Consider the following 13399-nt stretch of genomic DNA (forward strand, 5'->3'; position numbering starts at 1 on the left):
CCCTTATGCCCATACAAATCATCACTGAAATCAGTGGGGCTCAGGAGTTCATCCTCCTGGATCAGTTGTCAGGATCAGGAGCTTGGATTGTTAGTGCTTTAGGGCCAGGAATGTCTCTTACTGTGTGTCTGTGTAGGACGACAGGGTTCTTGTCCCAACTGAGGCCTCTCAGCACTACCATAATACAAAATAATACCAGCTCTTAAAGGGACACTGTCAACTTGAAATTAGTCAGTGTCAAAGGAAGTAACTTCATTCTGGTGAGGTGACCTGCCCCTGAGACTCTCTGAAATTATATTTAAAATGGTTTTTCTCACTCACTGTATAAAGGATCCTCACAAACTGAGGAGTAGGAATGTGCATAGGAAGGGAGACAGCTAAAGGTAAAAGCCAGTCCAAGCTGTATAGTCAGCCTGACCCAGGCTTCTGTAGAAGAGCCTGGGACAGATCCCCACTTCCTCTTGTATTCCTAGCCCAATATCTTGTTTTTGCAGACAGAGCAGGGGATGAAGATGACAACTACACTCTTAGCCCCAGCTTCTCCATCTAGAAGAAGAGAATTACTCCACAGAGTAATCTAGACCAGGAACAAGGATCCCCTGTTCTCATTGAGGGGCAGAGTTTACCACTGACCTTCTGGCCCCCATTCCTGTCTGGTGCCTGGCTTGTGTTGGCTCCCACAGCGGAAGCTGAAATAGGAGCAGGAGATGATGATGCTTACCTGGCCCAACTTCTGCAAAGGATCCAAATTGCTTCAGGGATCCCTTCCAGCCACCTGCTGCCTTGTGTAAGCCTGCTGTTCTCTCCTTATCCTGCAAGAGAGAGCTGTGTCCTGTATGTAGCCATGTCTATATTGAGGGAATTTACACTGGTGTAATTACATCAAGGTAGTTATGCCAGCACAAACCGCTAATGCACATGCTCTGCACCAGGAAAAGCAGGACCTACCCTGTTGCTGTTTAGTTAGTTGTGTTACTGGATTAAGGTGCACCAGTGTAAGCCCTTTTAAGAGGTTTGCACTGGTGTAACTATATCAATGTAATTACATCAGTACATATTTCCTTAATATAGGCAGAGCCTGAGTGGGTGGGAAGTGGCCTTCCTGTCTCAGGCCAGCTGCTCCTGGCCTTTTGCAGCTCTGCTTCTTCCTCCCTAACTAGCTCTTGTCTCTTGGCTTCTCCCTGGACCTCACTGCAGGATGCCAATCACCCAGCCAGGTGCTTTTTCTTTCACTTGCTCGTGGATGCTTCCGGGGGGCACAGATTTGCAACACCTCTTCCTGCCTCTGGCAGGTGTGTCACAGTCTCATTCTGGGGTTCATGGTGTGATAAAGATGTTTCCCTGAATGGTCTACCAGATCTCTGCTGCTCCCTGTCTTGCAGTTGGGTCTGGGGAATGAAGGAGAATTCTCTTAGCCCCCTGCCAAGAATCTGGTACTCCTGTGACCCATACAGGTGTTTGGGGAGCAAAGAAGGAGGCTTCTGCACTAAGCTCTTATTGTGCCCTGGGTTTGTGCAGACACCGGGGGAAGAGGAGACACCTTTTCTGCCCTAAAAAGCGAAATAACAGAAGCTTTGCTTTTACTGGTGAAAACCCTCTTGCAGGGCCCAGGGAAGCATGTGCATGTGCTTCACGAGAATGATGTCAGCCATCACAAGAGAGAGAAAATGCAATTAGCCATACTGTGCTGTGAAACATATGAACATAAGAATGGCCATATTGGGTCACACCAATTGTCCATGTAGCCCAGTATCCTGTCTTCTGACAGTGGCCACTGCCAGATGCTTCAGAGAGAATGAACAGAACAGGGCAATTATCAAGTGATCCATCCCCTGTCATCCAGTTCCAGCATCTGGCAGTCAGAGGCTAGGGACACCCAGAGCATGGGGTTGCATCCCTGACCATCTTGGCTAATAGCTATTGATGGAATAAATAAAAGTCAAAAATTAGAGAAATATTTGTCTGCTAACTTCCTTCAGTTGTAGTAATATTAGGCGTTAATTGTAAAAAAAACCCTGTAAGTACAAAATTTTCAGGGAGCGGTTATTTCAAGTTGATGATGTCCATTTATGGCAATATATTTTTAAAGAGCTTTATGAAGCATTATCCATTAATATTGCTACATGGTGGATCAATTATGGCTAAACGTTGCTGACAATTTAAAGATTTGGTTTATATGATTTCAAGTATATTTTTGATCATTTCTCCAAAGCCACAATTATAACACATCTTTCACATGACTTCCAAAGAAAGTCAAGATAAGACACTTTTATCTCCTTAGCTGGGATTTGTTTTTCCCCACACAGAGTTGATCCACTTTAATTTTCCAATAAAAATCAGTCTCTTTTGCTAAAAATGGTATGTTTACTTTTAAACTGCTAGGTGATGACCCAGTTGTTGTTTGCCATCTTTGAAAAGTGAAATGATATTTTCCTCATCCAGTTTTGCTGCTAACAGTAAATTGTGAAGTCAAGAGTTACAATGATATATATGCAAAGTAAAAAAGGAATGGAAGGAATGGTTCATCTTGTCTATACGACTCTGATTAATCAGCTGTGTTTTGTTGTGATAGGAGTAGCTTTCTCCAAGTGTAAAAGAGAAGGTAAAGTTGAAAAGTATCTAACAAATTAGATATATTAGGAGTTGTCCTGTTTAAAGTGAATTTATTGTTAGTGAAAGGTGCCAGACTGCCAGCACTGGAAATGGATCCCTCCTATCAACATGACACACATGGCCCTGCCCAAATGCCTCAACCTGCCAGTCTAATAATAACTAGATAAGCACTATGTATTAATAACTTCATTCAGAGACTCTCAAAGTGTTTGTATATTAGTTGATAATCTTCATAACTGCTCTGTAAGGGTAGTATTAAAATCTCCATTTTACCAGAGAGGTTAAGTGACTTGTCCAAGGTCACATACTGAACCAGGATTGCAAGCTAAGATCTGTTCTTTAATCAGTAGAAGCAACTGTCTTTATCTGTATATTTCAATGTCCAGACTTTTTGTGTGACCTTGGGGAAGTCAACAGGGGCCTGATCTGATTGACTTCAATGGGCTTTGGATTGGACCTTGTTTTCTCTGTTCCTCAGTTCTCTATCTGTAAAAAGACGATATTACTTTCACTGTCCTATCTATTTAGTGGCAAGGGATGGAACCATGGAACAGGGGCTGTCTGTCTCTTACCTTTTGTATGTACGCTGCCTAGCCCAATGGGGTCCTGATCTCGACTGGGTTCTCTAGGCACTACTATAATATAAATAATAAGCACAAGCAACCACGTTTAAGTGAAAATAAATCAGTGACACAATGTGACAAAAGCAGAGGGACTAAACATGCAAGTTATTCATCCATCCTGAACACATCCACTTTTTGCCTGGCTATGCAACACCTCCCCAAATTGATGGTCAGTCTAATTTTTTCTGTGTACAAAACAAATGACTACCCAAGCATAAATGTAAAACCTACAAGTGCAGTCTCTCCTAGTCCTATTTCCTCCACCTCTTACTCTATCCCCACCCTCTGGAATAATCATAAGGGTACGTCTACACTTACCGGAGGGTCCAGCGGCAGGCAATCGATGTTCTGGGATCGATTGATCGTGTCTGGTTTAGACGTGATAAATCGATCCCGGATCGATCCCGGAAGTGCTCGCCGTCGACGCCGGTACTCCAGCTCGGCGAGAGGAGTACGCGGCATCGGCGGGGGAGCCTCCCTGCCGCGTCTGGACCCACGGTAAGTTCAGACTAAGGTACTTGGAATTCAGCTACGTTATTAACGTAGCTTCATTTGCGTACCTTAGTCCGAAGTGGGGGATTAGTGGGGACCAGGCCTAAGAACAACTTCATCTCCACCAATCCCTTCATTCACTTATTCTCTCTCCATTCATTCCATGCCACTCATTCATTGTTACCTTTTCTCCACAAATGACACACACTCTCTCTGTTTTTCACTTACCCTTCTGATTAACCCCAGATTGCAAAAACAGGGCTGAGGAAGAACAAACATAGGTTGTATTATGAGCTCCACTAAACGGACATCTGTTGTATTAGTTTAATCTCTCAGACATTAAGCATAGATTTTACTTATTTTAAAGTAGGTATTTAGAATGTCAGTGTTCAATACAATGTTAGGACCTGATCCCACAATCTGATCTGCACAGGGGAGCCTACCTAAGTCAAAAAGGGGGAGAGGAATGGTCTGCCTGGATGGAGCAGATAGCAGAATCGGGGCCTTATTTTTGTAGGCCATCACCGTGTAGTTTTAGCCCCAAAGCCTTAATTGATTCTGCTGGACATGGCAGAGAAGAGCTACTGGATGATGAATAAGTTAAAACAAGTCAGGCTAATTGCAGAAGGAGAGAAAATTGAAAGATTAATTTGGAGAAAATATGTTTGTGATCTTTTTATTTAATTTTGTGATGAATAGAAAAAAAGGCCCGGAAGGCATGGGTTATTTTTCTCTTTCAAATAAAGGCCCCGCTCGTGGAGGGAGATCTGTGCAGGCAGGCCCTTGCACCTACATGGAATCCCACTGAAGTCAATGAGGCTCTGTATGGGCACTGAGGTCTGACTGCATGAAGGCTCCTGAAGGATTAGCACCAGCCTTTCTCCTCCTGTTAGTATTTTAGGAATATCAGAATTATGACGACTTGTTGCCCCTGTTTTTGCTGGAGGAGAGGACCAGACAGCTGGAATGGGAATTTTCTTAGCCATCAGCTGACAAAGTGCACATGTGGAGGACGTTGAATCTTTCACAAATAGAGTTTTTATACTAAGTGTTTGTTCAGAGCTTGAGTTAAATAGGTGTTGGGAGAAACAACCTGACTAAAAATTTCTGCCTTCAATTGTTCCAGTTTCAGTCTCTTGTAGCATCATACCAGGGCCACCCAGAGGATTCAGGGGGCTTGGGGCAAAGCGGGGGAGTGGACATACTTACCGGGCGGCACTCTGAGGCAGCGGCGGGTCCTTCACTCGCTCTGCATCTTCGGCAGCACTGAAGGACCCGCCGCCGAAATGCCGCTGAAGACCCGGACCGCCGCCAGGTAAGTAAAAATTAAAAAGGCACCTCTAGCCAGGAAAGGGATCCTCGGCCAGGGCTCGCGGAGCCTGGGGCAAATTGCCCCACTTGCTCCCCCGCCACCCCCCGTCTGGGCGGCCCTGCATCATACTCCCACCAGTTTTCTTGTTTCCGTTTGTTCTCCAATAAAATCAGAGAGATCAAAATGGTTCTTTTGTACAGGGAGAAAAAAAATTGAAACCAACTGTAGCGGGGTGGTCACCCGCTCCTGCCTGAGAAGGGTTAAAGCCAGCCCTGCAGAGGGCTGGGGCCGTGGAAGGAAAGACCTGGGCTGATTTGGGGAAGCAGCTGCAGCTGGGCCATGCCCCAATCAGAGCTCAGCTGGCCCTATAAAGGCTTGAGCGAGGAGCAAGGAGACACTCGCTGCATTCAGAGAGAGAAGAGAAAAAGAAAAAGAAAGAAAGAAAAAAAAAAAGACCTGGCTGCAGGGAGCTTGAGACAGGGTACCTGAGTGGAGCAGGGCTGGGGAAAGGCAGAGGAGCTGGGGAATTTCAGCCTGGAAAGCCCTAGGCTGTGGCCTAGGATTGGGCCAACGGGTACTGGGGGTGCAGAGGGCAGCCCAGGGGTAGGCAAAGGCAGCAGGTCCAAACCCAACCTTGCCTGTGATGAGTGGCTGATACTGCAGTCTGCTCCAGGGAGTGGGGCTAGATGCTGACTGGCAGTAACCTTACACTGAGGTGAGGTGGGGTTAGTGGGTGGGGATTCCCCTGGGAGGAGAGACCCAGAATGTGTGAGTACTGCCAGGGGGTAGCACCCAGAGAAAGGGGCACCATGGTCCAGGGAGGGACACAGGGGCCAGTGACAAGGCTGATCACTGGCCTGCAGAGGGTGCTCCGGGCTGGAAATAGAGCTAATTCCCTGAGAGACCAGCAGGAGGCGCTGCAGGGGTGAGTCCACCCCCTTACACCAACATTTTAATGTCTTTAACCCTTTATAAACTAACAAAAGAAGGCACAACCTTTTTCTTCTCTGGACAACACCTTTACGAGGTATATAAAAGTGAGGAAAGATTTCTCCAGATATCTGAAAATAGATGAAGAATGAATGCAAGCTGCAGGAATGCCACTCCAGGATGCAGGAACTGCAGAGGAGACGGTTCTCATACCACCAGTGCGAAGACTGTGCTGTGGGCAGAGAGGAGGCAGATACCAAATGAGCAGAAAAAGCTGGGAACAGAGTAGAGAGATTAACATCTGGGTGGCAGCCTTAGGCAAGTTTACCGAGGGATTTAAAAATTATGGGAGTGATTTTTAACTGGGATTCTGTAATGAAAGTGGATCCAGTTGAGGTGTCTCAGGATGGGAGTGCTTTGTACATATGAGAAGCATTCTACACATGGTGGAGTCTGGAAAGCTGGGATTGGGGGAACCACTGAGAAAAGAGTTGCAATAGACAGGATGAGGGGAGATGAAAGCATGAATGAAATTTCAGCAGAGAGGAAGTCAAAAGTAGACGTTGCAACTTCACTGCACTTATTTATTTTCAGTATTTAATCATGAATATTATATTGAATGCAATGTATTTAGCACACAATTCATTTTTTTATTATTTGAGTAAGAATATTAAAAATCCAATTATTGCTAATGGCACAGCTTAAAGTAAACCGCCAGAACCTTTATTTCAGAAAGTCTGCTTTCTAAGGGGCCCAATCCTGCTTGAAATGAGTATCAAAGCTCCCACTGACTTTAGGATAAGATCGGTCTCCTTCAATCTTAAGAGGGTGGACTTTGGGCTGCATTTGCTTGTTTGTGCAGAGACTGAGCCACTAAGTTCTTTTGGAAAATATGAACAAAAATCTGTATGACCATATTTGAGATACTGTATCAAACAAACAAAAAGCAGGGTGTGTGAAAGTGGGGGGTGTTGCCAGCTCAATTTTTCAGATGCCCCATATTTGGATCACTCAAAAATTGCTTATTCTCTAATGGCTGAATGCATCCGAAGAAGTGAGGTTTTTACTCACGAAAGCTTATGCCCAAATAAATCTGTTAGTCTTTAAGGTGCCACCAGACTCCTTGTTCTAATGGCTGAGATTCTCAAAAGTATTTAAGTATCTAAATCCCACTGAAATTAATGGGATTTAGGTACCTAAATAGCTTTGAGAAGTCAGTATCTTTAGGTCTATCTGTTCTGAATTCTCATTTCTAGATCTTAGTTCTTTATTGTAAGACAGGTGAAGCTCCAATAGCTTTTAAGTTTTTGACCCTTAAGGGATGCAGTAGCAGGGGTGAATGTAAGGCAGGATTCCTCCTGGTCATTACTCACCGCCCCGTCAAGTATAAATGCCCTCTTCCTGATAGCACAGTCAGGAGCTTCCTGCAGGATGAGTACCGCTGTGCTAATATTTGAGGCTGTTGCCTTGAGCAATTCCTTGCATGTTGGAATCTGCTTTGATACTTGATTTTTCCTAGTCTCTGTAGAGACCTCTTTAGAGCTTTGTCACAGATGAGCTGTTAGTGCTCACCACCCTTTTGTGCCTCAATGTTTTCAGTGCCTTGGTACTTGCAAGGTGCTTTGTTTTGGTGCTCCAGCACCTGCAGGATGTTAGCCCTGCAGGATGGCCTCACCACCGAAATGCCACACTATGACCATCCAGTCTGAGGGCTGTGCCAAACTGTTGGCTCTTTGACTCATTTGAATCCTCCTTTCAAGGCAGGGAAGTGAAGCTCTACTTCATGATAATGCTTTCATGCTGAGTGGCTTCAAAGGCTCTCAGTCCCCTTCTACAGAGGACCTCAGCACCAGAAGCCAAAGGACCATAAGCTATCTTTCAACAAAAGACAAGAGGTTATTGAAATGGTCCAATGCACTTAGCCAGCCTGGCAGGACCTCTATATCAAAGGCAGAACCTTTTGCCCCCCTGGGTCCTGGTCACTTGGACACAAGACTGCTGAGCATCATTTGGCTGGGCTTCAAGTTTAGAAGGCCTTACAAGTCCAAGTGGAAAGGGACTAAGGCATGATGCAAGCAGCTCCAAGCAGGCCCCTTTACCTGACCTGCACAAAACCTCCTTGACTGTCTATTTCACCTGTCTGAGACTAAAATGTAAAGAGTAACTCCACCCAAGTACATTTGACAACCATTTTGACCTATCATGGATTAGTGTAAGATAGACCACTATGTCAGGTTCATGTGGGGCTGGATGCTTTTGAAGTTTCCTACTAAAAAGCTTTGTGTCAAGAGATATTCCTGTGGCCTGAAGTTGATAAAAGCTCCTGTTAAACCATTAGTTTCCTGTAAGCTTAAGTTTCTATCTTGGAAGGTCGTTTTCCTGATGGTAGTGACTTCAGCTCACAGAGTTAGTTTCAGGCCTAGTGACTGATCTACCTTCTACCCTCTTTACAATGACACAGTTGTCCTATGGATTCATCGTAAATTCCCTCCCAAGTTGGAGTTACTCTTTAATGAGCCTAATACCCTACCATTTTTTTTCCTGCATGCCCTTCCTAATGAGGCCTTTCTCCATATGCTTGATGTTTAAAGGTCCTTAGGTTTTACTTGGAGCAGTCTAAAGCCCTTGGGAAGTGTCTTCTACATTTTATTTCATATCTATTCACTGTACAACTTTGTTAACATCCACCTTATTGCAATTCATATTGCTGTTACCTAGCTGGCCTGAAGCTGGAAAGCCATGTCAAGCTGCACTTGATCTGAAACAAGGCAGTCTCCAAAAAACTTTCGCAAGGTAGCCACCTGGGCCTTACACCAGGCATTTACAAAGAATTATGGGCCTTGGCTACACTTGCGAGTTGCAGCGCTGTAAAGCTGCCCCCAGCGTTGTAACTCACTCCCCGTCCACACTGGCAAGGCATTTGCAGCGCTGTATCTCCGTGGTTGCAGCGCTGCATGTACTCCACCTCTCCGAGAGGAATAGCGAGTGCAGCGCTGCCACTGCAGCGCTGCGGCGCCAGTGTGGCCACCCAATGCGCTGTGAATGGCTTCCAGAATTATTTGGCAGTATCCCACAATGCCTGTTCTAGCCACTCTGGTCATCAGTTCAAACGCTACTGCCCTGGCCTCAGGTAACCAACCATGTGACCGACCCTTTATATTCCCCAGGAATTTAAAAAATCCCCTTCCTGTTTGCTCAGCCCAGCGTGGCGTGGAGTGCTATCAGCAAATATTTCCAGGTGACCATGGCGCCACACGCCAAGCGAGCCCCAGCATGGAGCAATGGCGAGTTGCTGGACCTCATCAGTGTTTGGGGGAAGGAAGCTGTACAGTCCCAGCTGCGCTCCAGCCGTGGGAATTACGATACCTTCGGGAAGGTATCAAAGGACATGATGGAAAGGGGCCATGACCGGGACGCCCTGCAATGCAGGATTAAAGTCAAGGAGCTGCGGAGTGCCTACCGCAAAGCCCGCGATACAAACGGCCGCTCGGGTGCTCCCCCCGCGACCTGCAGATTCTACAAGGAGCTGGATGCGACACTTGGGGTTAACCCCACCTCCACTCTGAGCACCACCATGGACACTTCAGAGCTGGTGTGGGGGGGAGAGGAGGAGGAGGAAAATGGGAATGATCGTGGTGGGCCGGATGGAGACACCCCGGAATCCCTGGAGCCATGCAGCCAGGAGCTCTTCTCGAGCCAGGAGGATGGTAACCAGTCGCAGCGGCCGGTACTTGGTGGAGGACAAACAGAAGAGCAGGTTCCCGGTAAGCATTTTTTTTTTTTCAGGAAGGAATTTTTTTGGTGCGGGCTCTTTGGGAGAGGAGGGTTAAGCATGCATGCCTAGATGCGGAATAGTGCATTGATGTGGTTTATCACATCGCGGTAATCAGCCTCGGTAATCTCTTCGAATGTCTCATCAAGAACGTGTGCAGTGCGCTTGCGCAGGTTTATAGGGAGAGCCTTGTCCCAGCCAGGCTAACATGTCCGCGCCACTGTGCCGCGAGGGGCGGGGGGACCATTGCTGCACACAGGCAAGCTGCATATGGGTCAGGGCGGAAGCCGCATTGCAGTAGAAGACCCTCCCTTGCTTCCCAGGTCACCCTCAGCAGCGAGATATCGTCCAGGACGAACTCCTGTGGAAAATGTTGGGACAGTGTTCAGTGCAGGTGCCCCCTGAAGCTGTTGGCTCTCCCCAAGGCACAGAAACCCAGAGGACAGTGCAGCCCTGAAACAATCAGTCCCCATTACTCACCATTTTGAGGCTCCCGTGGGATATGTGTGCTCTGTTTTGGACGGGAAAATTATGCTATTGTGTAGACCCTGTGTGTTTTCTACTCCTTAAGTACGGGGGGAATCATTACTCTGTCTGGTATAAACAATGCTGCCTCTGTTAAATGTTACATTTTGCCTATACAGCTGCGTCTTGAGACCTCAGCCGTCCCTCTTATCGCCTGCTCAGAGACTGCAAAGACTCAGGAAGAGACCAAGAAAAAGCAAAGAAGACGTGCTGCAAGAAGTGATGCGGCAATCTATTAAAGAGAACGAGAAGGCACAGGACTGGAGGGAGAGAGAAAGCAGGATCTGCCAGGAAAACGCAGCGCACCGGCGGCAAAGCACTGATAGGCTCATCAGCATCCTGGAGCGCCAAGCAGATGCTATCCAGGAGCTGGTAGCCATGCAGAAAGAGGAGCAGTACCAAAAACGCAAACGCCACCCCCCACAGCCCTTGTCCCAAAACTCTTTGTGTTGTGCCCCACTGTCACCTCCAACCCACTTTCCCCAACTTCTGTGTTCTTCATGCCACCCGCTGCCTCCAACACCAGTATCTTCACCACCCAGCCCTGAAGACCACGACCCTTACCCTCTGCACTCAACCCCCATCACCATGCAGTATAGCTGCCCTGAAGTGCAGCACTCACTGCACAGCACACCAGACAGGACATACACGAATCTGTGATTGTACTGTTCCCCACTTCACCCCCTTTTTTCTTTTCAATAAATAATTTTTTTTTCTTTTCAATAAATGGATTCTTTGGCTTTGAAAACATTCTTTATTATTGCATAAAGTAAAAGACTCCTTAGCCCGGGAAATAAACAGGCACTGCAAGTCTGCTTGTCTGCTAAGCAGACACTGATTCCTAAAGATTGGAACTACTGCACTTCACTCCCGTGCAGGGCACCAGATATCACTGCTGGTTTTCAGCCTCAAATTGCTCCCTTAAGGCATCCCTAATCCTTGCAGCCCCGCGCTGGGCCCCTGTAATAGCCCTGCTCTCTGGCTATGCAAATTCAGCCTCCAGGTGTTGAACCTCGGAGGTCCATGCCTGAGTGAAGCTTTCACCCTTCCCTTCACAAATATTATGGAGGGCACAGCACACGGATATAACCGCGGGAATGCTGCTTTCAGCCAAGTCCAGCTTCCCGTACAGAGATCGCTAGCAGGCCTTTAAACGCCAAAGGCACACTCTACAGTCATTCGGCACCGGCTCAGCCTGTAGTTGAACCGTTCCTTGCTGCTGTCAAGGCTCCCTGTGTAGGGTTTCATGAGCCATGGCATTAATGGGTAAGCGGGATCTCCAAGGATCACAATGGGCATTTCAACTTCCCCTACCGTGATCTTCCGCTCTGGGAAAAAAGTCCTGGCCTGCATCCTCCTGAACAGCCAAGTGTTCCGAAAGATGTGTGCGTCATGCACCTTTCCAGGCCAGCCTGTGTTAATGTCAATGAAACTCTCAAGGTGATCCACAAGCGCCTGGAGAACCATAGAGAAATACCCCTTCCGATTAATGTACTCGGATCCTAGGTGGGGTGGTGCCAGAATAGGAATGTGCGTCCCATCTATCGCCCCTCCACAGTTAGGGAACTCCGTTTGTGCAAAGCCATCCACTATTTCCTGCACGTTACCCAGAGTCACGGTTCTTCTGAGTAGGATGCGATTAATGGCCTTGCAAACTTGCATTAACACGATTCCAACGGTCGACTTTCCCACTCCAAACTGGTTTGCGACTTACCGGTAGCTGTCTGGAGTTGCCAGCTTCCAGATTGCAATAGCCACCCGCTTCTCCACTGGCAGGGCAGCTCTCAATCTCATGTCCTTGCACCGCAGGGTGGGGGCAAGCTCCTCACACAGTCCCATGAAAGTGGCTTTTCTCATCTGAAAGTTCTGCAGCCACTGCTCGTCATCCCAGACTTCCATGACGATGTGATCCCACCACTCAGTGCTTGTTTTCCGAACCCAAAAGTGGCATTCCACGGTGCTAAGCATGTCTGTGAATGCCACAAGCAATTTCGTGTCGTACGCGTTACGCGTCTCGATAGCATCGTCGGAATCCTCGCCCTCACTCTCACTGTCACTTTGGATCTTAAGGAATGGTTTGATAGCCAAACGTGACGTGCTGGCGAGACTCGTCAGCATACGCCTCAGCAGTTCGGACTCCATTTCCCACAGACAGATCGCGCTGCACAGAAACCGTTGAAAGATGGCGCCAAAGGTGGACAGAAACAAAGGGATTTCTGGGATGCGAAGCGATGCATCATGGGGCATTGGGACAGAACCCAGAATCCCCCGCACCCATGCCCCCTTCCCACAATCCACGGCGCCAGAATGGGAAAAGGTGCTCTGTGGGATAGCTGCCCATAATGCACCGCTCCCAATAGCACTGCAATTGCCGCAAATGTGGCCACGATAGTGCGCTGGGCAGCTGTCAGTGTGGACAGACTGCAGCGCTTTCCCTACTCAGCTGCACGAAGTCAGGTTTAACTCACAGCGCTGTACATCTGCAAGTGTAGCCAAGGCCATGGTTTAGATTTGCCCTGTAGCAGGAGATCCTGTTTCAGTCTATGTTGTAGAACTTGTTTCCAAGGTATGGGAGGCCAAACTCACTAATCCACTCACTAGAGATTATTTCGGGATGATCCTTACTTAAATTGGCCCAATTTTATTTGAACGGTTTTTTTCCTTTAATCTTTGCAATGAATCCTTCAGGGTACCAATGTTATAACTGAGATTCTTAGAGGTGTCTTACCTTCAATTATTTAAAAAACAAAAAGAAAACCACTCACAACCCCTCACTTTGCAATGTAGTGACTCCCTAGGACTATGTGACATTGAGTATATCAATGCTGGAAAAAACCCCAAAACACACAAAAAACCCCATCCCTGTGGCAATGAGTCTCCAAGCCTGGGCTCTTGCCCAAACCCGAACATCTACACTGCAATTTTTAGTTCCATAGCACGAGCTCAACGAGCCTGAGTCAGTAGACTGTTGGTTTTGTTTTGTTTTCTTTGCATCGTAGATGTCCCCAATGTCACACAGTCCTAGGGAGTTACTACATTGTACAGTGCAATATTTCAACCTTTCACTTTTCTTGTGTAAATTTAAAAAAAGATTAGTCTGCATTATGGTCTTTGTACTTGGTAAATTCTTAA

General features: G+C 47.0%; 1 protein-coding gene and 1 long non-coding RNA gene across 2 annotated transcripts in view; both read left to right on the forward strand.

Annotated features, from left to right (window-relative positions):
- The window catches only part of LOC135974050 (uncharacterized), a 37388-nt gene that overhangs the window by 12255 nt on the left and 11734 nt on the right, over nt 1-13399 (forward strand). The gene's annotated exons all lie outside the window — the stretch shown is intronic.
- Nucleotides 9100-10527, forward strand: LOC135974049 (zinc finger and SCAN domain-containing protein 29-like). The gene is made up of 2 exons (XM_065559942.1): nt 9100-9734; nt 10387-10527. The coding sequence occupies exons 1-2, from the start codon at nt 9215-9217 to the stop codon at nt 10395-10397; spliced, it is 531 nt and encodes a 176-aa protein (XP_065416014.1). The 5' UTR covers nt 9100-9214; the 3' UTR covers nt 10398-10527.

Source organism: Chrysemys picta, chromosome 10 (assembly GCF_011386835.1).
Source record: "Chrysemys picta bellii isolate R12L10 chromosome 10, ASM1138683v2, whole genome shotgun sequence".
NCBI lineage: Eukaryota > Metazoa > Chordata > Testudines > Emydidae > Chrysemys > Chrysemys picta.